This window comes from Pelodiscus sinensis, chromosome 5, assembly GCF_052426305.1.
Source record: "Pelodiscus sinensis isolate ZL-2025 chromosome 5, ASM5242630v1, whole genome shotgun sequence".
Taxonomy (NCBI): Eukaryota; Metazoa; Chordata; order Testudines; family Trionychidae; genus Pelodiscus; species Pelodiscus sinensis.
In genome coordinates this window covers 128,341,804-128,368,643 of record NC_143056.1, presented here as the reverse complement: position 1 = coordinate 128,368,643, position 26,840 = coordinate 128,341,804, and the positions used below count along the sequence as shown (strand labels likewise).

The window sequence follows — 26,840 nt, the reverse complement described above, 5'->3', positions numbered from 1 at the left end:
CTAACCCTCTCCCCCCCCCCCCCCCCGCTTGCTGCCTCTATCAGAAAGATGCAGCAAGAGGGAAAAAGGAGGGGGTGCTTCCAAATGGCAATGCCATGTGGAGCCCAGGGCCAGACCCTGGGCGCCACACACTGCTGCCACTTTGAAATGCTGTGTGCAGACTGGGACCAGCTGGGAGTCCTCGGGATGCACATGGCGTTTCAAAGCAGCTGCACAGCATGGAGCCCGGGCTCAGCTGGGAACTCCCTCACTGAGCCCGGGCTCCATGCAGTGCTGCCACTTTGAAACACAGGTGTGAAGCCTGATGCTGGGTTTCCCGCAGAGTTTCAAAGCAGCAGTGCCTCATGGAGCTAGAAGTCAGCTGGGGACTCTGAGTCTTTGAAACGCCGCAGAAGCACGGGGCCAATGGGGGAATACTTGAGTCCATTTCCGGCACCATGCTCCCCGCAACACTTCCACCTTTGACGTGTAGAAAAAGCCCTGGAGCTATTACTATACTTCAAAGGCGGAGGCACTCTTATCGACTATTCGATTAGCCAATTAATCAATTTTATGTCTCTACTGTCCACCCTCTCAAAATGCTTTTTATCAAACTATCTTTCTAGTAGATAGCTTTGTAGTAAAATTCACAAATATTTACTGCTACATTAAGATAAAATAAATATGCTTGGGCAAAAATATAGACTTTGGTATCTATAGAATATATTTTATTGGCCCAGATATCATGGTTATTTGATTTTTAAAACATATATATAATTCTAACTAAATGTAACAGAAATATTGTATTTGGCAAAAAAGCCCTCAACATTAAGGCAGTTCTAAATTGCACGCTAAGTCACTCACTTGGTTACACCCTAAATGCACCAGATGGCTCACATAATAGCAGTTTTCAGTGATAGGCATCCCTTCATAAATAGCCTTTACTAAGCCATTTCCGTTATGGTTCACAGAAAAGAAGTAACAAAGACACTTCCTGATCTTATAACACTGATCTAAGGTCACAAGCTGCCCTAATGTTATGATTGCTCTATCCCACCCTACCCAGCATAAAGAAGACATTTCTTTGATGGGACTTCACAAGGACTGGTTCTCAGACACAACACAGGGAAATTCTGTGTCTATATAATGGATTATAATTCAGAAAAGATCCCAAGGTGACTGATTTATTCCCTGGGTGTTAGAGGAAACTAAAGGTAAGTGTTTGCTAGATGCATGCTTTGCTATCAATTGATTTCTCTCTCTCTACTTCATATTCCTCACCACTCCTGCCACTCCCCATCCATAAATGGCTGACAGTTGCTCCCAGTGTCATCTTCTCTATCTCCAGCTCCACTGCTTGCTGCCCATCAGGCTCCCCTCCCCTCATCTCTCCAGCATCCCCCAGGACTGTAATTTCTCTGGATACTTCTCAGTCACACCCCCTGGAATCTGTCTGTTCCATCTCCTGAGGCAGCAGAGGGGGTGGAACGGTCACTGAAGCACGGTGCTGGTCCCTTCCAGTCCTAGTATTCTAGGATTCTATTACTAACCAAGTCTCTCAATCCCCTCTGTCTACTCTCTGCTCACAGGTGTGTACATGCAGGGAGTGTGAGAGGGAGATACCACTGATCCCAGATATCAGAGCTTTCATGGTGACTAAGTCAAGCATAATGATCCTGCCTCCCACAGAGACTGGCTCTAATTATTCTGATAAAAAATAGTGGGAACGAATGCTCCAGCAAAAGTTTTACCGATATCACCATTAACAGCACTATTCAGGCTGATGGTCAATGTTTCCTCGGCTTCTGCATTAAGAGCCCTTCCTGCATTTCTAGCTCTCTCCCCTAGTCTGGCTTATCCAGCTGAAACTGCCTCCTCCTCGGAAGTGACTGTAGTGTATTTACCTCTATAGCCCCAAACGCACCTCCCTCCTTCACCCAGCAAGTAACTGCAGACTCTTTCTCTGCAGCCCCCACCTGCTCTCAGCTTCTGGGCTTTAAACCGGCTCCCTCCTCTTCCTGTCCTCCTGAGTTCTCTGTCTAACTAATTCTCTGCTGCTAGCTCTTCCTCCAGGTGCAGCGTAGCCAATTAATTGGGCTACATGGCCACCTGAACCCTACCAGTCTTCTGTAAGGTGGGCAGGTCCTCACAATGAGTTTATATTAAAAGGTTGTTATTTCAGGTGGGTAACTCAGGAAAAGCTTGATTTAAGTGCCTCAAGTAGAGACTTTCTTCAGTTCCATAGAATTTAATTAAGACACTCACTTTACCCATGTATAAACTTCATTTCTGCCCAAGTCTCTTAGGCCCGGACCCACAAAGGCATAGACACACTTTACCTTCAAATAGCTTTATGGACCTGAAACAGGGACCTGCCTGGTGCAACAAGGGCATGGTGGGTGAGTGCCAGTATCTGTTCTCTTACCTAGTGTCTATCCCCGTTCTGTTCAGATCCCCTCACTTATGTCTGGCCTGCTCTCCCAGCCTGCTCTCTGGGGGTATGTCTACACTGCCGAGTTTTTTCAGAAAAATGGCCATTTTTCTGAAAAAACTTCAATTATGTCCACACCGCCATCATGTTTTTTTAAAAAAAAATTGAAAGAACAGAGGGGTTTTTCCTACATTGGTAAACCACTTTCTGTGAGGAAGAAGACTTTTTCCAAAAGAGCTCTTTCAGAAAAAGGTGTGTGTGGAGGGGGAACAGGGAGTTCTTTCAAAAGAAGGAGAAAGAGGAAAAAACACAGGTACCACTCAATCCATAGTAATCACAGCTTAAATGCAAGATAGCATCCATTCAATATGGACGCTATCTTTCGAAAAAGCAGATCGCTTTTTGGATGCACTTGCCAATGTAGATGCTCTCTTTTGGAAGACCTTTTTTCAGAACATCTCTTCAGAAAAAATGTCTTTCAAAAGAAGCTTGCAGTCTAGTCGTAGCCTGGGCTGAATTTTGGCCCCTGAAATCCAACAACAACCACAAGATGAACTCAAACCTAAGCCGTCTGGTTCCTCTCTGTATCCCCCACCCCATAGCAGCTCATACAGCATTCGTTGAAGGCCACTCCTCACATGGGTAGGCTGAAATTCTGCTCTAGATTGGCATTTCCCTCCACTAATGATAGGTGGGTAGACAGGAAACACAAAGTCAGGAGTGAGATTTCCTCCTGCCTTCAAGAAAACCAGAGGCTGGGGACAGCTCCTTGCTGCACACCCCTAATGAAACAGTGTTTACTGGGACAATGCTGGATTTATCACACTATGGCAACATGCACACTTGTTTCTTTCTCAAATAACCATTCCATTTGCATGCTGCTCCTTTTTTCAGTCCTTCTGGGAATATGGAATTTTTAATGATGATACTTAATACACATTGAGGCAACAGATATGTAGTTTAACTATACCAATATTTATGTGAATTACTTTCTTTTGAAAACCTTTTGTTCTCTTGAACTTTATGCTTCCGGTGAGCAAAATAGTCACCATTCAATGTTATTAAAATCCATATACCTTAGTGATGAGCATTTTCAAGAAAGACACAAAATCCATAACCAAGTGTCCCAGAAATATGTTTGTTAAAAAATTATAGAAAAACTAAACAGTTAAGCAAGTGATAAATTCCAAGATAATTAACAGTTACAGTCTAAATATAGCAGAAGAACTTCCCATAACCATGTGGCTTTTTTTTAATTTTCCCATGAGACTTAATTTCCATTATGCTTAGCAGACAACAAGCAATTACAGAGAGGGAGCAAAGACCTAATTCTTTCTCATGTTACAAAACTTCCCAGTGGTCACACAAACCTCCGATATCTGTGTATCTCCCTGTCCAATGTATTGAAGGCACTTCTCAACGGGGTTCCATGGGGGATGGGGTAGGAGATGTGGCACAAGAGCCTACATGGAATATTTTAGTATCCTAATTACAGATTATTCCTCAAATAACTTTTCAAGAAAGACCCCATGGGGAGAATCTCAGTTAGTCCCTCGGGGTATGTCTACACTACCACCCTAGTTCGAACTAGGGTGGTTAATGTAGGCAACCGAAGTTGCAAATGAAGCCCAGGATTTGAATTTCCCAGGCTTCATTTGCATCTTGCCGGGCGCCGCCATTTTTAAATCCCCGCTAGTTCGGACTCCGTGCCCGCGGCTACACGTGGCACGGAGTAGGTAGTTTGAATTAGGCTTCCTATTCCGAACTACCGGTACACCTCATTCCACGAGGAGTACAGGTAGTTCAGAATAGGAAGCCTAATCCGAACTACCTACTCCATGCCGCGTGTAGCCGCGGGCATGGAGTCCGAACTTGCGGGGATTTAAAAATGGCAGCGCCCGGCAAGATGCAAATGAAGCCTGGGAAATTCAAATCCCGGGCTTCATTTGCAACTTCGGTTGCCTACATTAACCACCCTAATTCGAACTAGGGTGGTAGTGTAGACATACCCTGACTGACCCTGAGATTCTAAAGTGGATCTGTTCCACCACATCCTAACACACACGCAGTCCAGGCACAGTTCAAGAGACAGCAATATTCACTCAGTCCAGCAGAGGGAAGCAATGTAATGGCTTCGTGGATGGATTCTGTGTTCTTAGTCGTCAACAACACTACATCAATATTCTATTTCTCTCCCCCAATATCCATTCCATACCCCCATCTCTTTCCTATCATTCCCTTTCCACGCATGACCGACAGCCCTCTCAATTCCTCTCTTCCCCCACCACCTCTCTTCTCCATGTTTAACTCTGCATCCACCAGGGTCCCCATCTATCAGCCTTTCTCCATGTCTCTCTGTACCTAGTACTCCCAAGGCCATTACGGCTCTTGAGATCTCACACTCATTGGAACCTGGCTGTTTCAAGCCAAGTGGCCTGGGAGGGGCTAGAAAGATCAGTAAAACACGGCACTGGGGGGAGTATAGACACTGATTCCCCCATCTGCTCTCTGCCAACAGGGGTGTGTGAGAGGGAGAGACCAGCATCCTGCAGCAGAGGTTTCATGATGACTGAGCAGAAGGCAACATCTCTGCCCGTAACACAGCGCATCCTGGAAAATGGAGACAAATATAATGAGACTGATTTTCAAATAGACCATGTAACTACAGCAACCTCTAGTGTAATTGTGCTCATCAGCCTGTTGGGGCTGGTGGGAAATGGGATTGTGCTCTGGTTCCTCGGCTTCCGCATTAAGAAGAACCCCTTCACCGTCTATGTCCTCAACTTGGCTGCTGCTGACTTTGGCTGCCTCTTCTGCTTGTCTGTTTCCCTCACCATCAATGTCCTGCGTTTATCTCGCTTATTGCTCTTAATGATGTGCTTGGATTTGCTGTTTCTGTTTATGTTAAGCACCAGCCTGTACCTCCTGACAGCCATCAGTGCAGATAGGTGTGTGTCTGTTCTTTTTCCCATCTGGCACCGATGCCGCCGCCCAACGCACTTGTCTGCCATTGTCTGCGCCTTGCTCTGGGCTCTTTCCTGCCTGCTCACTGGAGTGAGATTTTTTGTTTGCTTTCTGGACTCATCAAAACATTGCTTCCTTGTAGTCACTGACCTCACTGCCACGAATTTCCTAATATTTACTCCCATCATGGTTCTATCCAGTCTGATCCTGATCATCAAGGTCCAATGTAGCTCCCAGCGACGCCCACCAGGAAAGCTCTATGTCGTTATCCTGCTCACCATCCTCTTCTTCCTCATCTTTGTTGCTCCTCTGAGCATTGTCACCTTCTTCCATAATGTTTTTTCTCATTACAATCTCATCACTATCATTCTCATGCTGGCCTCTATGAACAGCAGCATTAACCCAGTTATTTACTTCTTTGTCAGGAGTTACAGAAATCGACAATTCAGGAGATCTGTCAAAAAGGCGTTTCATAGTGTGTTTGAAGAGGAGGCAGCTCGCAGTAAAGGAAGGGTCAGTGCAACTGAAATCCCTACGGGAGCCAAACTGGAAGACCCTATTATGAGCTAGAGGTATCTCTAAAACAGTGGTTCTCAGCACATAGACTGTTTGCAGCCCAACCAGCACACAGCTGCAGAACTTATGACAGCCTCAGACCCATACACGTGGTATATATGTTCTGTGGATGCATGTGTGCCCCACAATCATAGGTTGAGAACCACCAATATAGACTAATCATAAAATTCCACGAAATTAGAGGTGAGAAAGTTCCCCTCACTCCATTCCCCTGTGTTCTGCGTGTCTTGAGGACTGTTACTATGACTTAGGGCCCAAGCCTGGTGCTACTGAAATCAGAGGCAACATTTCCTCTGGATTTAATGAGAGCAGGACCGTACCGTTCATTTTCCCTATAGTGTAAAAAAAATCTCTGACCATGAATATTTCTTTGGATATTCTATTTCCTTCAACATGAAGTAAACTGGCTTGATCTGATGTAAGCAGCGTCTGAATAAACTCAGCCTTGAGATGGGAAACTGAGGCAAAGAACAATGTCCAAGATACTGTGAGGAGGGTGTTTTACTTATTGTTTGTCTGTTTTCAAGCCATGTTTCTTGGATAATAAGTCCTGATTAAAGTCACATATCATCTATGTATCTAAAGTTATGAATATTGGCCAGGGATTTCTATCTGCAAGACGTGTCTTATGCTTGAGTCAGGCAGCCACATACACTGATAGCACAATATAGCTCTATGTTGTTACCCCCATTAAGGACACTTAGTTCACAAATGGTCATTGAAAAAATTCATCCCTCCTAATGGACCCTTCATGTGGATACCTCAGGCAGCAAGACACACAGTGGCCATCCTTGTGATTCAGTAAACCATGGAAGGATAAATGAGGAGGACATGCAACCTAAGATTCCATGCTTGGCCAGTAGCTTTCCATTCAGATGTGCTGTGGACTTTGTTTGGGACAGCAAATTTACAAGCACAGAGAAAACGCCCTGGGACACCTCCATTTTGCATATTTGCAGCTCTAATTCTCTAGACTATGGATTTACCACTAAAAGGGCCATCTTGAACCATGGACTGAGGACCTATCAATGGCACAAGACGAATCGCTTGATCACTGTCTTCGGTCCACCTCCTCCAGGACACCTGGCACTGGCCACTGTCGGCAGACAGGCTACTGGGCTAGATGGACCTTTGGTCTGACCCAGTACAACCATTCTTATGTTCTTATGTTAGTGAATTAACTAAAACTACACAACAAAAATTCAGGCTATATGCATGGCCATTCTTCATCAAGGAGAAGAAATACTTAGAATAGTAGACCAGGGTAAAAAATTGTGTTCATCATTGTTATGACATATTTAGAGAATGGTCGCCCACCTGGACCACAGCCTTAAACACAGCTTTGCACCCCATCATTTTCATACTGATCCTGATAGTGACTATGTTTATCATTATGTGTTGTATGATCAAAAGAATGTATGTTCAGCTGAAACCACAAGCTTATGTAGTATCTTAATATGTTGCCATGAAACAGTAAAAAAAATTCTAGGCTTCTTCACAGCCTTCCTGGAGGAAAAACTGACCCTTTTTCCAAAGGAATGTCTGTAAAGAATCCAGGCAAAATGACAATTACAAAATATTTAAAAATGTGACCACTCAAGAATTGTTCCTGAGGGGGCAAATGGGGACAACGTAGCCTTCTAATTGTGCAAGTAATAAGTTAGTTAGTTATAATGAATCTATGTTATGGAAAAGCTTTGGATTAAACTTCAACACAAGATGTAGGCCTCCGACAGGCCAGGCAGCTATGTTAATTTAGCTGCAGCTCTGTTTGATTTTACCATGTTCTGATGTTAAAGCAAAGGGATGGAATATTGTAATACATAGTAATGTTAATATTAGGCAAGGCCTTGTAATAGATAGAAAGAAGTTTAAGGTTGAAAGTCTTTGTAACTTTGTTCAAGTGACTAGAAGTACCCTTTTGTCCAATGCTGCAATTGGGTAAATGTATTGTTTGTGTGAATGAGAGAGAAGTGTGAAGGCCACTGATGCTCAAATGGTCAGAGGAGGGGCCGGAGACTCAGAAGCACCAAATAATTATCAACTAAGTGAAAGCACACTGAAGACGCAGATACCGGGCAGATGGATAAACCCTGAAGTTAGTGGCAAGCACCCCTTGGTAGGGAACCAATAACAAGTTTTACCAGAAGACAACACCCAGGAGGGACTGTCAGCATACCGAGATCAGATGACTGCGAGAACAACCTCCAGATAAACATATGTCACAGAAAAACTGATTGTGATGCTGAATGACCGATTAAGGCCTGACAAGGCAAAATGCATAGACTTGCGTGGAAGGAAAATCCTGTAACAGAGGGGTGTCTTGTATGGTTCTTTGGGTTCTGTCCTGCTAAGACCATAGAGCATCAGTCCGGACTGACAAGAACTCAGCTCACCCCTCATACTCAACCTATCTGGCCAATAGGTGGGTCGAGCAACAGACTGGTAACTATTCCATCAGAAGGACGTGTGTGTGTGTGTGTGTGTGTGTGTGTGTGTGTGTGCGTGCGCGCGCACGCACGCATGCGTGCACGCGCTACTTTCTTATATTATCAATAAATGCAGCGTGTTGCTTTATCACCCTGAAAAAGGTCCCATGTACTTCTTTTAAGCACAACATTTTGGTGGAGAATAACGAAAGAGGGAGACCTCACACCAAAATCGTTGGATAACATGCAAAGAAAAAACTGCAGTATAAACTAAGAAATATCGATATATTGAATATGAAATATTGATCTGTCAAGGTGTATGTATCCCCAGCTGTAGAGTCCCAGGCTTAGGAGGTGGAATTAGTGACCTTCCCTCCCCGTTGTTCAGTTTGAGGGTATTGGTATTGTGATGATCGATCAATTGAGGTGTATGCACCCCCGGCTGTAAAGTCCCAAGCACTAAGAAAAGAAGCTTAATGTCTTTTATTCCCTCTGCAAGGCAGAAAGGAATTGAAAGACAAAACAGGTATTTACACCCCACCCATAGAGTCCTGAGCAAACAGGGAAGGTTTAGAACCCCTTTCCTGGCCTATCTAGGACGGGTGATACAAACACACAATAGTTTGTGTGTGTGTATATATATATATATATATTAGTGTAATACCCCCGGCTGTACAGTCCTGAGCACTAGGAATAGAAGCTTAGTATCTTCTATTCTCCTGGGAAGGTGCAGCAGGAAGGAATTTTTGATTATCAGATACTGAGTAAAATGTACAAGCGAAAAAGGATGAAAAATTGCAATTTGTAAAAGAAAGTACCCCTTTAAAACAAATCCTGCATAAATTTGGACACAATCCTTGGACAGGACAGGCTCTTGCCGACGTCCATTCCGTTGCAGACTTAGAAGATAAATTTGCCAAATGTTTCCTGATATATAAACCCTCTACAGTCAGTAAAAAAGAATCAGCTCCTATTTGGCTAATGTGGAAGGCTTGTAATGAAACCTTTTATTGCCTAGCAGGCCGTAAGAATGAGTATACAACTTCTCACCAGGAATTAGAAAAATGGAAGGCGCTTTGCAATGGTACACTGAATCATAGAGTAGAGATGCCCCAGTTACGTTTTTACCCCTCAGGATTATCCACTGTGCCATTGACATAGGAAGACTGACATTGTAGGAGATACTGTGGAAGCTTTATCCCATCCAAACGTTCTACCTACACTGGGGAATCTTCAAGTAATTGTATAAGCCAACTCAATGTCCACAGCATCACCTTAGTCAAGGTTCTGTAACAATCCACAGGAAGAGGAAGAACATTATACTGTAACCTGATTCTATAGTCCTTTAATACCAACCACCGTTTCACTATCAACAAATTCTATGAAATCACAAAATGTTAACAGGTGATTTTCTCCATAGTTGAGGGACCCTATCAAAAACTGATTGTCGGGATATTAAAACAGTTTTGGTTTTGATTTAGTATGTAAGCGTTTGCCAAAAAGAAAAAAAAAACCTATACACCCGTAAATTTCATCACGCAACAACACCCTATATTATTTAACACGTAACATTTAAATATTAAAATTAAAAATTTTATCTTATTGTGCATGTCAAATGTTTGGTCAAAATAATACCACAGATCCTGAAACTGTAGTTGTGAGAGGATATATATTATTATATATATTTTACATAGAAATATTTTTCAGCTGGTTATACCACATCTTAAGCATATTTATCCTTGTCAAGCTCTTTCAGTAGTCAGTGGGAATATATTATACTGTGATTTAACACCTAACATTCCCAACTGGCTGTAATAGAATTTTCTGTTTACTATTGATGGCATGGATTTGATCTGGAAATCAATTTAGTAATTAAATTACATATAGTGACAGATAAGGATTAGACAAAGGCAAATGTAGAGTTTGTCAAAATTGAAAATCTTCCTCCAATCAGTCCCTGAAACTTGGGAAAACTGGGATAGAAATCTGGATCTGAACTTTATGCTTGGTTTTATCTATAATACAGTCTGGATCCAAATCCAATGAGGTTAGGGAAAGTTTGGGTTCACGCCTAAATTCCTTTGCTCAGGCCTATGGTTATAACCAATCTAAAACGTTCATCACATAGAAAGTGAAAATATACAGAGTACTGCAATCTAGTATCATATTTCCCACTCTCTGCCTACTAATCAAATATACTTCTGTTATTTGGGAACAATCAGTTCACACACACAGAATGGGAAGTGACTGTTTAGGAAGGAGAACTGCAGAAAGGTACCTAAGGGTCATAGCGGACCACAAGCTAAATATGAGCCAACAGTGTGACACTGTTTCAAATATTCTTCCTCTCTCTCTGCACTGATTAGGCCTTGATTGGAGTATTGTGTCCAGTTCTGGGCACCACATTTCAATAAAGATGTGGAGAAATTGGGGAAGGTCCAGAGAAGAGCAACAAAAATGAATAAAGGTCTAGAAAACATGATCTGTGAGGCAAGGCTGAAGGAATTAGACCTGTTTAGTTTAGAAAAGAGAACATTGAGAGGGGACATGATAGAGGTTTTCAGTTATCTAAAAGGATGTTACAAGGGGGGGGAATTGTTCTTGGTCTCTAATGATAGGACAAGAAGCAATGGGCTTAAATTGCAGCAAGGGAGGTTTTGGTTGGACATTAGAAAAAACTTCCTAACTGTCAGGGTGGTTAAACACTGGAATAAATTGCCTGGGGATGTTGTGGAATCTCCATCACAGGAGATATTTAAGAGCAGGCTAGACAGTCACCTGTCAGGGATGAGCTAGACAGTGCTTGGTCCTGCCATGAGGGCAGGGGACTGGACCTGATGACTTCTCGAGGTCCCTTCCAGTTCTAATGTTCTATGATTCTATGAATTCGAAATTTTAAGAAACAAATGTCAAAGATTAAAACAGCTAAATGGAAATCTACAAGACTTGGCTGACAAAAGGGGGAAATTAGAAAAGGAGAATCAAGTGTTACAGAGTATGATAAAAAGATTAACCCTGGAGCAAGGTAGAGCTCCTCTGGATCATAGACGTTGTGATTCAATTTTTCAGAACCGATGGCAAAAATTAGGATTTGCTACTAAGCAAATGGCTGCAGTTACTTCCGGAGAATGGGATGATATCCCTGAGTGGGAAGGAGATCCAGAGGAGATTGGGGAAAGAATAGAAATAAAAGTAAAAGAGCTAGAATTCTGTAATTAATGTAAGATGGCTTAAACAGAATTCCACTATACTAGCTTCCCAAATAAATGAAAAAAATAGAGAAATAGAGGAAGTAACACAGGCTATCGAGCACTGAAAAGCTGCTCTGTGGCAGGGCAACAGGCTGTGCAGGCATTGATCAAACAAGTAAAGTGGGAAAATAAGGAATTGGGAAAAGATGTTGAAAACCTGGAAGAGAATGAGATGGGGTTCACTGCATTGCAACCACAATCATATAAGGGACAAGCCCAAAAGAATGAAGGTTAGTGTCCCCGTTCTTCCCTGACATGGGATCTTAAGGGTACATCTACTATATAAAGGAGAATGTTTGTATGTTCGTGCTCTAATAACCTGGACACTATAAGACAGGCCTGCACAACTTGGAAAGCAGTGAGGTCCGAATGACTCCAAAGAAAACAGCCACGGGACGCAAGGGTAGATTTGTGGGGGGGGGGGATACTTGAGGGATAAGGAGTAGGAAGGGGGGGCTGGCACACCGGCGCGGCTCCCCAGTGCTGAGGGGCAGCCCCGAGCCACAGAGGTGGGACCCCGGCAAGCCTTTGGTTCCCCACCCCCCGCTTTAGAATCGGCACCCCGTCCGGCTTGCGTGCCAGCCTGCAGCGCCCGGCCCCAGTGCACACAAGATGGACGGGCAGCGGGGCCTGCGTCAGCGAGCGGAGACAGGACAGTCCCACTCCCCACCAGCTGATTTACTTACCCTCCGTCCCTTTCCGGCCAGTTCTCCCTCACTTCCTCTCCCGATCTTCCCCAGCCAGCCCCCCTGCACCGCTCCCCAGCTCTGCTTCCTGCCAGCTGGTTCCTCTTCCTGATCTCTGCCCCCCCCCAACGCCACTGCACCCCCCCGCCAGCTCTGCTTCCGGGCCCCCCTTCCTCCCAGCCAGCCCCACAGCTCCCGACCCCCCCCCACCAGCTCTGCTTCCCGCCTCCCCTCTTCTTCCCAGCCCCCCCATCCTCCTAGCCAGTCCCACCTCCCTTTCCGGAGGCAGGAGAAGATGGGGCCTGTGTGGAGCGGGGAAAGGGGCGGGGCCTGTGTGGAGCGGGGAAGGGGGCGGGGACTGTGTGGAGCAGGGAAGTGGGCGGGGACTGTGTGGACCAGGGAAGTGGGCGGGGCCTGTGTGGAGCGGGGAAGGGGGTGGGGACTGTGTGGAGCGGGGAAGGGGGTGGGGACTGTGTGGAGTGGGGAAGGGGGCGGGGCCTGTGTGGAGCGGGGAAGGGGGTGGGGACTGTGTGGAGTGGGGAAGGGGGCGGGGACTGTGTGGAGCGGGGGGCCCAGGCCACGCCAGCAGCAGTGCAAACCCGAGCAGCAAATGGCGTTGGAGGCTCTGGGGTGAGCGCGTGAGGCGGCCTCTCGCTGCCGTTCCCCTGGGGCCACACAGAGAGCCCCTGCAGGCCGTATGTTGTGCATGCCTGCTATAAGAGCTACCGCAACCAAACTTTGCATGGGATAACCTTTCCTCCAGGAGAAGGTTTTAAGGTCCTGTGGGAGGTTGTGATGGGGGCCCCACTCCCCCTCCCCCTGCACTAGCTCTGCCGGCAGCAATGCACTCCCAGGCCACCGCTGTTCTGGGCCTGTGGCGCTTACGCAAAGGCAGCGCACGGAGGACCGCCCTCACGGCACAAGCGCGCCTCAGCCAGAGTGCAAATCGGCGGGCAGGTGGACCTGGGAGAGCAGGGGCACCGGCAGGCACTGACGGTTAAAACCGGCGCCAGGCCAGACACAGAGAGAGAGGAGGAGGAAGGGGGAGCGGGGTCAGCTCTTTTGCATGCTGCCAACCCCTTCCCCGCCACAGACAGCGCCCCACGTCTTCCCACCCTTCCCTGCCACCTCTCACGCTCCCATCCTGTGCCCCACATAGATAGCGCCCCACTCCTCCCCAACCTTCCCCGCCACCTCCCTAACTGCCGGTCTGTGTCCTATACAGACAGCGCCCCATTCCTCCCCACTCTTCCCTTGCCACTTCCCAAACTGCCAGCCTATGCCCCACACAGACAGCGCCCCGCTCCTTCCCATCCCTCATCTGCCATCTCCCAAACTGCCGGTCTGTGTCCCATACAGACAGCACCCCACTCCTTCCCACCCTTTTCCCGCCACCTCCCTAACTGCCAGCCTGTCCCCCACATAGAGAGAGAATCTGATTTTCTTCCACCACATCTGTCCAAGTACCACCCTATCTAATATCTGAAGGAGAATGTTTGTAAGTTTGTGCGCTAATAACTTGGACACTATAAGAGCTACCGCAACCAAACTTTGCATGGGGTAACCTTTCATCCAGAAGGTTTTAAGATACTTTTGGACTCGATTGGGGTCCCGCCCTGCCCCCCGCAGCACCTGTGGCCCCGGCTGTGACCTGAGGTACCCCTTCCGTACGTATAGTCCTGGGACTCGTCCCCCCCTCCCCACAAGGTTACAAACCTCATCCCCCCCCCCTGTGCACAATGGATCAGGCACCTGCCCTGTCCCCCACAGCACCTGAAGCCCAGGGCGTGAGCTGGAGCGCCTCTCCCATGTGTAACCTCCCCTCCACCCGGGGTCGCTCCCCACCTGCCACCATCACCCCCCAGAAACCGAAACCAAAGCCGGCCAGCCTTTCTGCTCAGCTCACTGGGCTTATCTGAGCGGAAGGAATCCATGTATCTGCTGCAGCGCAGGGCGGAGAGGCCGGGTTAAACCCTCGATGCGAGACACTGCTGTGAAGCCAGCCAGCTGCTGTTTGTACTGTGCGTGGGGCTCTTCTGTGTCTGGTTCCAGCCATCAGGGTTAGATGTGAGCTCTGAGCTTTTGCTTGCCAAGGCAGGGCAGGTGGATCCCTGAGCCAACCTTGCAAAGAGAAGTCCCCTTGCTACTGGCCACATGACTGTGTACTGTTCTCCTGGGGGCTGGCTGCTCGGTCCTAGGGGGAGGAGGGTCCTGCCGCTCTCAGAGGGTCAGGTGTAGGCCAGGAGCCATCAGCCTCCTGGGTCTGTGGCTCTGGGGGGGTCTCCTGGCTCAGGGTCCCCTCCTTTCCTAAATTTTCTAAATTTTGTTCCTCCGGTTTCCCAAGCAATGCCGGGAAAGTCCAGCTAGTGAAAAATAAGACTAAAAATTGCTAGTGAAAACAAACTGGGCACATTGGTGCAAAGATTCAGAAAGAGACCCCACATGAAGAGGAGAAAATGTAAAGTATATCTTTTGAACAAATATTGCAAAAGTTTAGGCATAGCTCATGGTCGACCAATGCCTTAGCTTATGTTTATACCATGCAGACCTTAAAAGCAAATTGGTGACATACCGGTATTTACTGGTTTACAAATCCTTAATCTCAATCATAAGGAATACTGCTGCAGTCTGGCTATTATGAAAAGCCTGTCATGTGGAGTTAAAAAAAGTTTTATTAGCTGACTGCAAAAATGAAAATTTGGATTTACCCAAGAAAGGGAATTAGAAGGTGTGGGGGCTAATTAAGGAGCCACACTTCTTACTAAATTAGTGAGAGACAAAACCTGTGTCCATGGAAAGGTGCCATTCAGCAGAGAAAGAAGACTCAGGCCCAGACAGATAGGAAAGCTAACAAGCAACTGAGAGTGGGGGAAAAGGTTCAGAGCCCCAAGGAATAAGGGAAAGCAGTAAGTATAGGTATTGGAGATTTGAATTCTTGGAAAATGTCTTGGAATGGTAATATCTAAACTAATGAAGTTTTCGTTTGAAGGACAAAGCAAGTGATTAAGGGAAAGAGAGTGAGAAGTTGACTCTGTGGAGTCTGGAAGGAATTGAGCAATTGTTGTAATATGCTAGAAGGAAAATGTTATAAGAAAATGTATGCAAATGTTATTGTTTAAGCCTGGGATAAATCTAATGTTTATAAAATAACCCTGTGACCATCTATAATGTATATGATTTTGTTTTGGAAAAGGAAAACCCTGTAAGTATGATGAAGTGGTAGCTGAAAACACATTTTCTACAGTACAATAAGGAAACGGAGGTATACCACCTCATTAATTTAATGATTAAACAGTGAGATAGTTCACCCTCAAACCATAAAGGGAAAAGTTATTAAAACAACTTCTGCTTATGAAACAAAATTACAGGGGAAGTATTGGGGAAGTATTACAGGCAAAAAAAGACATCAGAAAGAATATCTGTAAAAGAAAGAAGTATGTTAAGACATAATGTGCCACCCCCACAGGGTTAGAAAAATGTTTTCTTTTGTCTTTCAGAACATCAGAAAGAGCTGGTACCAGCTGACAAGCAATCGAGGATAATATGGATCTACTGTTGCAACAAAAATTGTGTTTCATGTGTTGTTGTGTCTCATGTGTTGTGTTATATGTTTGTTGTTCTGTGGCGTTTGTCTCAATGATAGCATTATTGTGTATTGTTTCGGGAAGAGGGGATACTGTAGTAAGCAGGAATAATCAATGACACTCTAATCAGACCTCTTCCTTTCCCTACTCACCTGCTGCCAAATTGTTAATTAAATGCCCATCTCCATGGTGGGCCACCTAAAGAGCAACAATCAGGCGGTGGCATGGTTGTTGTGGCAAACTTGCTGGGCTTGGCAAGCTGCTAAAGTTGATTCTGAAACTATGTAAGTAAAGCAGAAACTGGAGTGGGTAGGTACAAAAAGAAACTGTGTAGTAAGCAAAAAGGGAGCAGGCATAGGAAACTTAAATTCCTGTAAATTGTAACAGCCTGGTATGGTAATGGTTTAAGCTAGTAGGTAACATTTTAAAGAATAGACAGTTACTCAAAGTGGTATGAAACATAAATACCAGATAAACCACAGGTGGGAGGGAGGGTGTCCCTGTTCCTAAAGCACACGCAGGGGCAATAATGGGAAACAGCGCATGCCCTCTCTCCTGTAACCCCAGGATGGGCTGGTAAACAGGTTATGTACCTGAATCTCGAGACTAATACCTGGAGACAGGGGGTCGTCATTGCCATGGGTGCAGGGCACACCTATTGGGTCTTAATTCCTTATAACACTTTACTTTTTGTGCCAGGGTAAATTTAAAACCCTGAGAATAGTTTTGTATTTTCTCTGCAAATGCTGTTAATCCTTTGCCCATGGATGGTGGAAGCGTTTGAAGGTTGACTTATTGTTTAAACAAGAATGCATGTAAAAACAATTGCTGCTCCACATCTGATATCTGCCAACTTGACCTATTCTCCCATGGCTAAAATACTGTGTGGAGCAAGAACCAATTTCCTCCATTATCAACCATGTACTGATCGGGAACAGATTGGACCAAGTTGTATAAATGAGTCTATCAAAAGCAGATCAGTGAATAAACTGAAACTACACAACAAAAATTCAGGCTATAAGCATGGCCATCCTTCATCAAGGAGAAGAATAGTAGACCAGAGTAAAAAATTAAGTGTTCATCATTGGTATGATGTATTTAGAGGATGGTCGCCTACCTGGACCTGTTGGCCATGTTTGCCCTGTGAAAAAGGAGCACTGACCCAAACTTTTGGGACTTCCAGACCGTCGAGGGGGCTTGCCCCTTGACATCTTGGTGGAGAACGTGGATGTTGTACCTGATCCAGCCCTTGAGATAAAGGGCATTGAATAGGGCAGTCAGTGCCCTTGGGGAGGGCTTATAGTAAGGTAGCTCAAAGACAATCACAGATATGGATCCTGGGAAGCTTTTTGAATGGCTGCTGGAAAATCAATAGCAGCAGGCGGCCCAAGCGCAGGAGCAACAGAGCCAATTACTGCAGCAACTCACCAACAGCAGCGACAGGTGAACCAACAGCTGGAGCAACAATAACTGTTCAGGGAATGGGCCGCTCAGCAGCAGGCCCAACAGGACTTGTGTGGGTGTCATTGATGATTACCCCTTCCTCACAGCCCTGGAGATCTTCCCTTCACTCCACCCAGGAGATCACATGAGTTTTTGAGATTGGAAATCCTGTTTGGGGAGCAACTAACCAAATGCTGATCTTGTTCATTCAGGTCTGTGCCGTTATTGATTCCACAGCCAGGATCCGATTCACCTACCCAGAGAGGCTCCTTCCCCACCTTGCAGAGACTGGATGATACAAGATCCTGGGACATGCTCCCCTGCAGTAAAGGTGCTTCACCCCCTGCCTGAGGAATGGCCAAGCTATTTCCCGGGGGAGCTGAGTGCTCTGTGCACTCCTGAGGGATAAGCTCCTCCCGGACCTACTGTTTGCAGTTCACAAGGTGCCTCAGGCATCTACAGGCTTTTCACCTTTTGAGCTCCTTTATGGGCAACAACATTGGGGGATACTTGACCTCTTAAAAGAAAGCTAGGAAGAGCAGAGGTCCCGGGTCATGAGCACAGTACCCTACATGATGCAGCTCAGGGAGCGCCTGCAGAAGTTGGGAGAGTTTTCCTGGGCTAACCTCTTACAGGCCCAAGAGACACAAGCCCACTATTGTAACCAAGGGGCAAAGCTCCAAACTTTTGAGACGGGAGACCATGTGCTTTTCCTACTGCCCTCTAAAGAATCCAAGCTGTTAGTGAAGTGGCAAGGCCCGTGTGAAGTGGTGCAACGTGTTGGGCCAGTGGACTACGAACTGAGACTGACGGAGAGGAAGAGGGAGGTGTGGACGTATCGTGTAATCCTGTTGAAGTGGAAGACACAGGAAGGCCTGTTTGCCTCATACCCACTGGACCCAGAGTTGGCACCCTTAATCGAGGATTCCTTGGACATACCCCAGGTCACCATGGGAGAGGAGTTGGCCAGGAACAATGGGCAGAGTTACAGCAGTTGGTCCAGACCTTTCCACTCGTCCTATCTACCCAACCCTGATGAATTAGCATAGTCAACCCCACATCGCTACCCTACTAGGCCACAAGGTCCGAGACCAACATAGGCCGCTCCCCAAGATGTGTGTGGGGAAGTTCAGAAGGAACTCCAAATGATGATAGAAATGAGAGTCCCACAGCAAATGGAGAAGCCCCATTGTGCTTGTCCCAAAACTGGATAGGATCATTCGATTTTGCATTGATTTTTGTAAATTAAATGCTATATCACATTTCGTTGCCTACCCAATGCCTCAGGTCAACGAGTTGTTACAGAGGCTGGGCAACACAAGGTACATCTCCACTTTGGATTTGACAAAGGGATACTGGCAGATCCCCCTGACACCAACCTCTAAGGAGAAGAGTGCCTTCCCCACCCCCTTTGGGCTATACCAGTTTATCACAATGCCCTTTGGGTTACATGGAGCCGCAGCCCCTTTCCAACAGTTGACAAACCAGCTGTTACACCCTCACCACCTATACGCAGCTGCATGAACAGATGACATAATGGTCTATAGCCAGATGTGGTAGGATCACCTCCAACACCAAGAAGCCATATTGAAAATGCTGGGTGAGGCGGGTCTTACAGCAAACCCAGGGGAATGTCATTTGGGATGCCATGAGGTGATCTACCTGGGGTACACGGTTGGACAGAGGACTCTGTGCCTGCTTGTAGACAAGGTACAAGCCTTGAAAGAGTGTAAAACCCCTACCACCAAGAAGCAGGTACGTCAGTCTTTGGGATTAGCGGGATACTACCGCTGCTTTGTGCCTGACTTTGCAACACGCGTGGCACCCCTGTCGGATCTAAGCAAGAGTTCGAAGAAGGGACGGTGGTCTCAGGAGTGTGAGAGAGCTTTCCAGACCTTGAAGGATTGTCTAACTAAGGCCCTGGTCTTGTTCCACCCAGATTTCTCGAAATGCTTCACCCTGCAGACCAACGCATCTGAGAGGGGACCAGGGGCCATACTGTCCCAGGAGGTGAAGGGAGAGGAACACCCTGTACTGTATATGAGTCGCAAGTGGTTTCCACATAAACAGAAGTACTCGACCATAGAGAAGGAAGCGCTTGCAGTGAAATGGGTGGTTGACACATTAAGATATTATCTACCGGGGAACCCCTTTCAATTAGTAACCGACCATGCCCCATTAAGATGGTTGAACAGCATGAAGGAGACCAACGCCAGGATCATGACATGGTACCTATCCTTGCAGCCGTATGATTTTAGCATGGCCCACTGGCTGGGAAAGACCCATATAAATGTGGAATTTTTCTCTCTGGTAAAGGAGGAGGAGACTGAGCCAGAGCAGAGGCCAGCCACCCATTTAAGGGGGAAGGTGTGTGACACTTTCTGGGTGCCTGGCTGGTGAGTCTTGCCCACATGCTCAGGGTTTAGCTGATCGCCATATTTGGGGTCGGGAAGGAATTTTCCTCCAGGGTAGGTTGGCGGAGACTCTGGAGGTTTTTCGCCTTCCTCTGTAGCATGGGGTACATGTCACAGCTGGAGGATTCTCTGCATCTTGGGGTCTTCAAAGTATTGAAGGCTTCAATATCTGAGATATAGGTGAGAGGATTATTCTAGGAGGGGTGGGTGAGATTCTGTGGCCTGCACTGTGCAGGGGGTCGGACTAGATGATCATAATGGTCCCTTCTGACCTTAAAGTCTATGAGTGATGGGGTGTATCTAAGGAGCAGGGAGTTGCCCTGGCCCGGCTGGCCTAGCAGGCCCCGCCCCCACAGCCCTGCTGGGCATCCTCCCTGAGGATACAGGGTATAAAAGCCCAGAGAGCCACTCATTTGGGGCTGACCATCGGGGAGAGGGAACTCCGGCCCAAGCTCCAGAGCAGCCCCCACAGCCTCAGCTGCAGCCACCCGAGGCGCACCAGCCCCAGCAGCAGCTGCCTCAACCATGGTGACAGCCACAACTACAGCAGCTCCAGGAGTAGGCGCTCCGGCAGCAGTAGCAACTGCTGCCTCAGTAGCCACAGCCCCTGCAACAGCCCCGGCTAGGGAGGCCATGCAGGAGGGCTTGACCTGCTGAGCAACACCCCGAGTGCTGAGCAGCACACCGGAAAGGGAAGGAAGTGGCCCAGGGCGGAGGACTGACTTCCAGGAGCTCGGTGCATTTCAGCAGGAATCCCCACCGAGCAGGTAGCAGAATCGTCCGCTACTAAGAAGGCCCTGGGGTGGGACCCAGTGGAGTGGGAGGGTGCCCCTGCCTCCATACCCACAACAACCCTGCTCCCTAGTAGTCTGGGAGGCGTACCTCTTGAACTAGGCCTCTACACCATAGTTACCCTAGTAGAGGGAACTGTGTTTGGGAGTAGACCTCTGGGCCATATATGCCCTACCAGTGAGGACTGAGTTTGTGACTACGTCTCTAGGCCATATATACCCTGATAGAGGGAACTGTGTTTTGGATTAGGCCTCTGGGCCATATATACCCTGCTAGGGGGAACTGTGTGTGTGACTAGGCCTCAGGGCCGTATATACCCAGAAAGAGGGTACTATGCTCTGAACTAGGCCTCCAGGCCATATAGACTCTGATAGAGAGACATTTGCTAGGAACTGACCCTACGGGCTATGTTTGCCCTGCCAAAAGGGAGCACTGACCCAAACTTTGGGGACTTCCAGACTGTCGAGGGGGCTTGCCCTTCGACAGCCCACAATTACGGTAATTGGTATTTTTAAGACATATATAATTCTAACACAACGTAAGAAATATTGTATTGGGCAAAAAAAGAAAAAAGCTGAGCAAAAAGGGAAGTACTAAATTTCATTCTAAATCACTAAGTTGCACCACATGCCTCGCTCAGGAAACTGAACGAAGCCATTTCCGTTGTACTTTCCAGAAAAGACATAACAAAGACATTACCTGATCTCATAAGACTGACCAATGCTGAGAAGCTGCCCTGATGTCATGATCTCTGTATCCCATCCAACCTAGTGTAAGGAAGTTCCTTTTTTGATAGGACTGGACAAGGACTGGTTGCCAGACATGACACAGAGAAATTCTATGTCCATATAACAGATTATCATTCAGAAAATATCCCAAAAAGATTGGATCATTCCCCGGAGAGAGAGGAAACTAAAGGTAAGTGTTTGCCAGATGGGTTTTTTGCTGTTGATTGTTTTCTCTCTCTCTCCAATTAATATACCCCATGTCATCTCCAGCCACTCCCAGTCGATAAATGGCTGACAGTTCCTTCCAATGCCTTCTGCTCCTCTCTCTGTCTCTTTCTTTCAATCGCTCTCTCTCTCTCTCTCTCTCTCTCTCTCTCATCAGGTCCCTACCCATCAGGCTTTCTCCCCTTCTCTTCCTGTCCCTAGCATCCCCTAAGACAATAATCTCCCTGGATACTTCTCAATCACACCACTGGGATCTAACTGCTCCAGGTCATGAGGCAGAGGGGCTGGAAAGGTCAGTGAAGCATAGGGCTGGGGATAACCACGTCTCTGAATCCCCTCTGTCTACTCTCTGCTAACAGGTGTACACATGCAGTGGGTTTCAGAGGGAGATGCAACCTATCACAGAGACCTGAGGTTTCAGGATGACTGAGACGATCACAATGTTCATGCCTCCCACAGAGACCAGCTTTAATTATGCTGATAAAAATAACAGGAATGAATGCTCCAGAGATGGTTTCACTGACATCTCCATTAACAGTCTCTCTCTGCTCATCTGCCTCTTGGGGATGGTGGGGGATGGGACTGTCGTCTTCTTCCTCACCTTCCACATTAAGAGGAACACCTTCACCGTATACCTAGGTGTTGCTGACTTTGGTTTCCTTCTCTTCCTGGGTGTTTTCCTTACAATATGATGAATCATTTCCTTGGGTTTAGAATGGAGACCTTTTCTGTTCATGTACAATACCTTCTGGTATCTTCTAACATCCATCAGCACTGAGAGGTCTCTCTCCATCTTCTTTCCACTTTAGTGCCAATGCCACCACTCAAAGCCTTTGTCTGCCCTTGTGTGTGCTTTCCTCTGAGTTTTTTCCTCCCTGCTATTTGGACCAGGTCATTATTTTTGCGCTTTTAATCTGAATGACGTGTTCAGTGACAGTCACATCCATGACACATGGACGGACGGACTGACTGGGAAGGCAATGGTACTTGGACAGCTCGGTCTGTAGGGTGGATTATAGACCCGGCTGAAGACCAGGTCGTGGTGAGCTAGAGAAAATTGCAGGACTCTGGACAGTGAGTAGTGAGGACTTAAAGTGGGCAATGATAGAAGAGATTATTTGGGAAGTGGACCAAAGAGTGAGCAGCTGTGGACAGTAAAGACACTTTGCAGGCAACTGCTATTTACAGGGTCTCTAGGTCAAGACCCGAGGAATGAGTGGATCTGGCTCCCTCCGTACCTCCCAGTAGCTACTCAAAGGGAAAGGAAAGAGAGCTGGTAAAAGACAACTGAGAAGAAAGGTCATCTGGGATTCTCCACTCCCAGAGCCTATCACACAAATGGGAGCTCATGGATACACATCCTTTGGCCAAAAGGGGGCACTCATGAGAGGATGAGCCAGTGACATGAGTCAAGAAAACTCTATGCTGTTCCCCTACTTGCTGTCCTCTTGCTCTTTGTCTTTGCTGTTCCCCTCAGCATTCAGAACCTCATGCTGCATTTTAATTACTTGTTTCTCTCCACTGAGACGTGTTTCATGCTGCCCTCACCAAACAGGAAATATAACTGTGTTGACGGTCATTGGGAGCTACAAGAAATGGTGATTCAGGGGAAGGGTCTGTACAGAAAAGGCAGACATCAGTGAGGATGGAGAGACCCTCAGAGCAGACCCAAGAGAGAAAGAAACTAAGAGAGAAAGCTGCTTACTTACTGTTTGCTAAGTTTCTATCTACACCCACCATATCACAACCCTTTTCTAGCATGGATCCCCAGGGTTCACTGCAGTTCTGAAAACACAAATGTTTCAGATGAGGCCCAATTCTGCTCCCTTTAGAATCAGTGGGGAAAGTCCTATTGATTTCAAGTGGGGCAGAAATACTCCCATCACAGTCCCATTTACATTGTTTTAGAAATGCCATTGATAAGGAATTTCAGTTTTGTCAGCAAGTTTTCCCCAACATTTCTGGCTCAATGCTACCGTCTCTTCCGTAAAAGCCTTCTGACCCCAGCAGCCTTAACATTTTTCCTGTAAATTCCAGGTAAAGCTACCTGAGTAGGAGACAAGGTTAATGGCAGGTAATAAAAACCATGGAGAAATAGCCCCATGTAAATCATTCCACACCCAGCTACTGTGCATGAAATACAGGCAGATGTTTCATGCAGCTCCGGGTTCTTGCTTATGCACAGTGATATGTGAAACTTTCACCTCTCTTCCACTGGAAAAATGCAAGTGACTATCAACTAAGTGTAGAGCTGATGGGCCCTGGTCATTGACAGGAGGAATTGGAGCTTGGACCTCTGGGGCTAAAGCCATGGGTCTCTATCGCAAGAGCTAAAAGTCAACACCCTCTCAGCTGAGGCTGTAGAGCAGAATTTACTCTCTGTCAGTGCCTCTGGGCTACAGAAGCAAGGAGTTTACTCTCTTCTAATAATAATGCCTAGACCATACACTTCCCAAAAGTCACCTTTGTACCTCCCCACTGTTCACTTTTCTACGGTATCTTCCTGTCTGCTGACCCTCGTGTTAACATGTAAAAACACTATCTCACGCATACTGCGTGTGGCTTCTCCTTGTCTCTTGCCCTGAACAGCAGACATACACCAATGCTCGAGCTCCAGGAAGATCAGACCATTTCTCTGGGTGTTCAGGGCATTTTCAGAAAGGTAGCTTTGGGGGCAAATCCACTGGGGCTGTAGGACATTCGGGCCCAGTGCAAATAAGCAGATTACAGGTGCTGATCAAGGAAAGGGCTAAAATTGGCGGAAGGCTGAACAGCTTCTCTTTCCTGTGTGTCTAGTCAGGCTGGGCTGCTCCCTTTCAGTCAAGGAGATAGCTACACAACAGGTTCCAGTTGAGCTACTTACCTCAGAGGAACACATCCACTGCACCAGACACACCAACAGCTGTCCTGGGCACTGCTCTGCATACTGGTTATAAAGGGCCCAGACACACAGAGGAATTCCTGACAGATAGAGGTAGAGACTGAGGTGGAGGTGGATGGCTGTGCAATTAGGGGGTATTTGCAGGAGACATAAGAATCGTGTGAGACTAAAATAGTGTGGGAACCATCCCTGACTTACTAGTAAGAGAGACAGTTACTAAGATTTGCCCTCTTGGCATTTCTCGGTATTATACTATCTTAGTAGTTTGAAAAATAAATTTACGTAACGCTCTAAACCTTAAAATACACCCTTTTACTAAACTTTCATTGAATCACTTAATCAATTTAGACTGTTCTTATCACAAAGCTCCTCATTTCCTTGCTCTGTGACTCTATGGAGTCCGGACCCTCCTGATTCAGACCCAGACCCTATTGCATATAAACCAGATTATTTTTCTAGTGTGGTTTCGTTAAATGGATCCACAAGTCCCAAGCCATGTGTCTGAGACATCCCTGCTCCCACTGGGCTCAACTATGTAGGCTTCCTTCCACAGCGAGCTGGAGCTAGTCCACTGACCTCCTGGATACGTATTGAGGGGGCTAGCCTGAGCTGTCTCCCATACAACCAGGGCCACCTTGCTATTTTCACTGACTAGTTTGAATAGTATTTACCTGTCCATGCTGGAACCGACCCTCCCAGCTGCTGTGTAGACATACCCATTCAACTGAAGCTACATCTACACTACAGCCCAAATCAACGCTCTGAGATCGCTCCACCAGCAGTCAATTTAGCAAGTCTAGAGAAGACCTGCCCAATCAACCACAGATCACTCTCCCACCAATTCTGTTCTCTTCCGGGGTAGAGTAAGAGTAGGAGAAGTAAATGAGAGCATTTCTCCCATCGACACCCCCCTCTCGAATCCCCACCCCACCCAGGGCAACTCGACTTAACGTATGTCAGCTCCAGCTATCTTGTTCACATAGCTGGAGGTGCACAGCTTAAGTCAACTTTCTGCTGTAGCCTAAGGAACTAAAGGAAAATAAACCTCTCTGAACGAAACACCAATAGCCTTATGTCAACACTTTCACCTCAGCTCTGCCTATTGATCTCATCTCTTTTCCACAAGTAAATTGCAACAAGAAAACAAACACCAAAGAACCTGGCAGCATGAAGAAGCACATTTCCAGTCAAGAGAAACTGTGGTATGGAAGAGGAACTGGAGATGTGCAAAGTAAGGAAAATCATCTGTCTCATGACCATAAAGTGAATGTCATGGGGCCCACATACTGCTAGGGGAACTTCCTCCCAGTCACTCTAGGGATCAACTCTTTCCAGGTACTCACCATACTGTCTCTTCCTCCATCCTGTCCCATCCTGCAGCCCCTTCTCAAAACAGCAGATTCCTCTCCATGACTTAGTCTTCCAGCCAGGTCCCTGCAATCCTCCCCTTCCAGGGCATCAAAGTCTTCCAAGCTGAACTGTACCAGGCTGTCCACATGCCCCTGTCTGCCTGCACCACTTCCACAGAAGCTGGTAGGGAACCCGGGTTCACCCTCTGCTCCAGGTTTCAGCCCAGCGGCCTGCTCATGAGCAGCCAAAGTCTACACTATTCTCACCCTTGCTGCTTTCCTCTTCAGTCCTTCCCATATTTCTGGCTCTCTCACCTCTCTGGCTTTGCCAGCTGAAACTCCCTCCTCCTAGGGAATGATTGTAGCATACTTACCACTAGAGCCCCAAACACACCTCCTTCCTTCACCTAACAAGTGACTTTGAACTAACCAGAGTTCAAAGGCCTGCTCCCCTCTCTACCCAACCCTGTATCACACAGTGCTCATGGTGCCGGTGCTTTCACATTGTGGCCATCAGCATGTAGGATAGTGCCTCCACTCTAGCTTCCTTCTCATATATTTCTTGATTAACCTAAATCCATTGCATTACCCTTGATCACTGCTTGATTTGTGTACTTCTAGGATTATTTGACTATTATAATGATATGTATGTATTTAAAATATTTTACCTCACCTCTCTTTAAATTATTCAAGAAGGCTTTTAGACACAGTAGGATCCCAATGATCATACTTAGTACTGAAGCACATAATGAATAAAGTTGTTTACCTATATAGATTGTTGTAAGTATTACTTCTTTTAGGTCAATTTGCATTTTGGGGTTCCAGTTCTGTTTGGGCAAATACAATCAAGTGACCATTCTATGGTTAATGTCTGTACATTATTTCTTCTCTTTTCTACCCTGTCAAAATGCTTTGTATCAATCTCTCTTTATTAATCTAGATAGATTTGTAGTAAAAATCACAAATATTTACTGCCACATTAAGTTGAATTAAATATTCCCAGGCAAAAATATAGCTTTGGATATGTATTTGCCTAGAAATCATGGTGGTGGGAATTTTTAACACATATATAATTGTAACAAAATGTAACAAACATTTTATTTGGCAA

General features: G+C 46.4%; 1 protein-coding gene across 1 annotated transcript; it reads left to right on the top strand.

Annotated features, from left to right (window-relative positions):
- Window positions 1–649: 649 nt before the first annotated feature.
- LOC142829279 (mas-related G protein-coupled receptor member H-like) lies at window positions 650–9,801 on the top strand. Its single transcript, XM_075928574.2, has 2 exons — window positions 650–1,193; window positions 4,929–9,801. The coding sequence occupies exon 2, from the start codon at window positions 4,973–4,975 to the stop codon at window positions 5,942–5,944; it is 972 nt and encodes a 323-aa protein (XP_075784689.2). The 5' UTR covers window positions 650–1,193; window positions 4,929–4,972; the 3' UTR covers window positions 5,945–9,801.
- Window positions 9,802–26,840: the final 17,039 nt, after the last annotated feature.

Excerpts from the sequence above, each read along its gene's own strand:
- LOC142829279 (XM_075928574.2), top strand. The coding sequence starts at position 4,973 with ATGATGACTGAGCAGAAGGCAACATCTCTGCCCGTAACACAGCGCATC.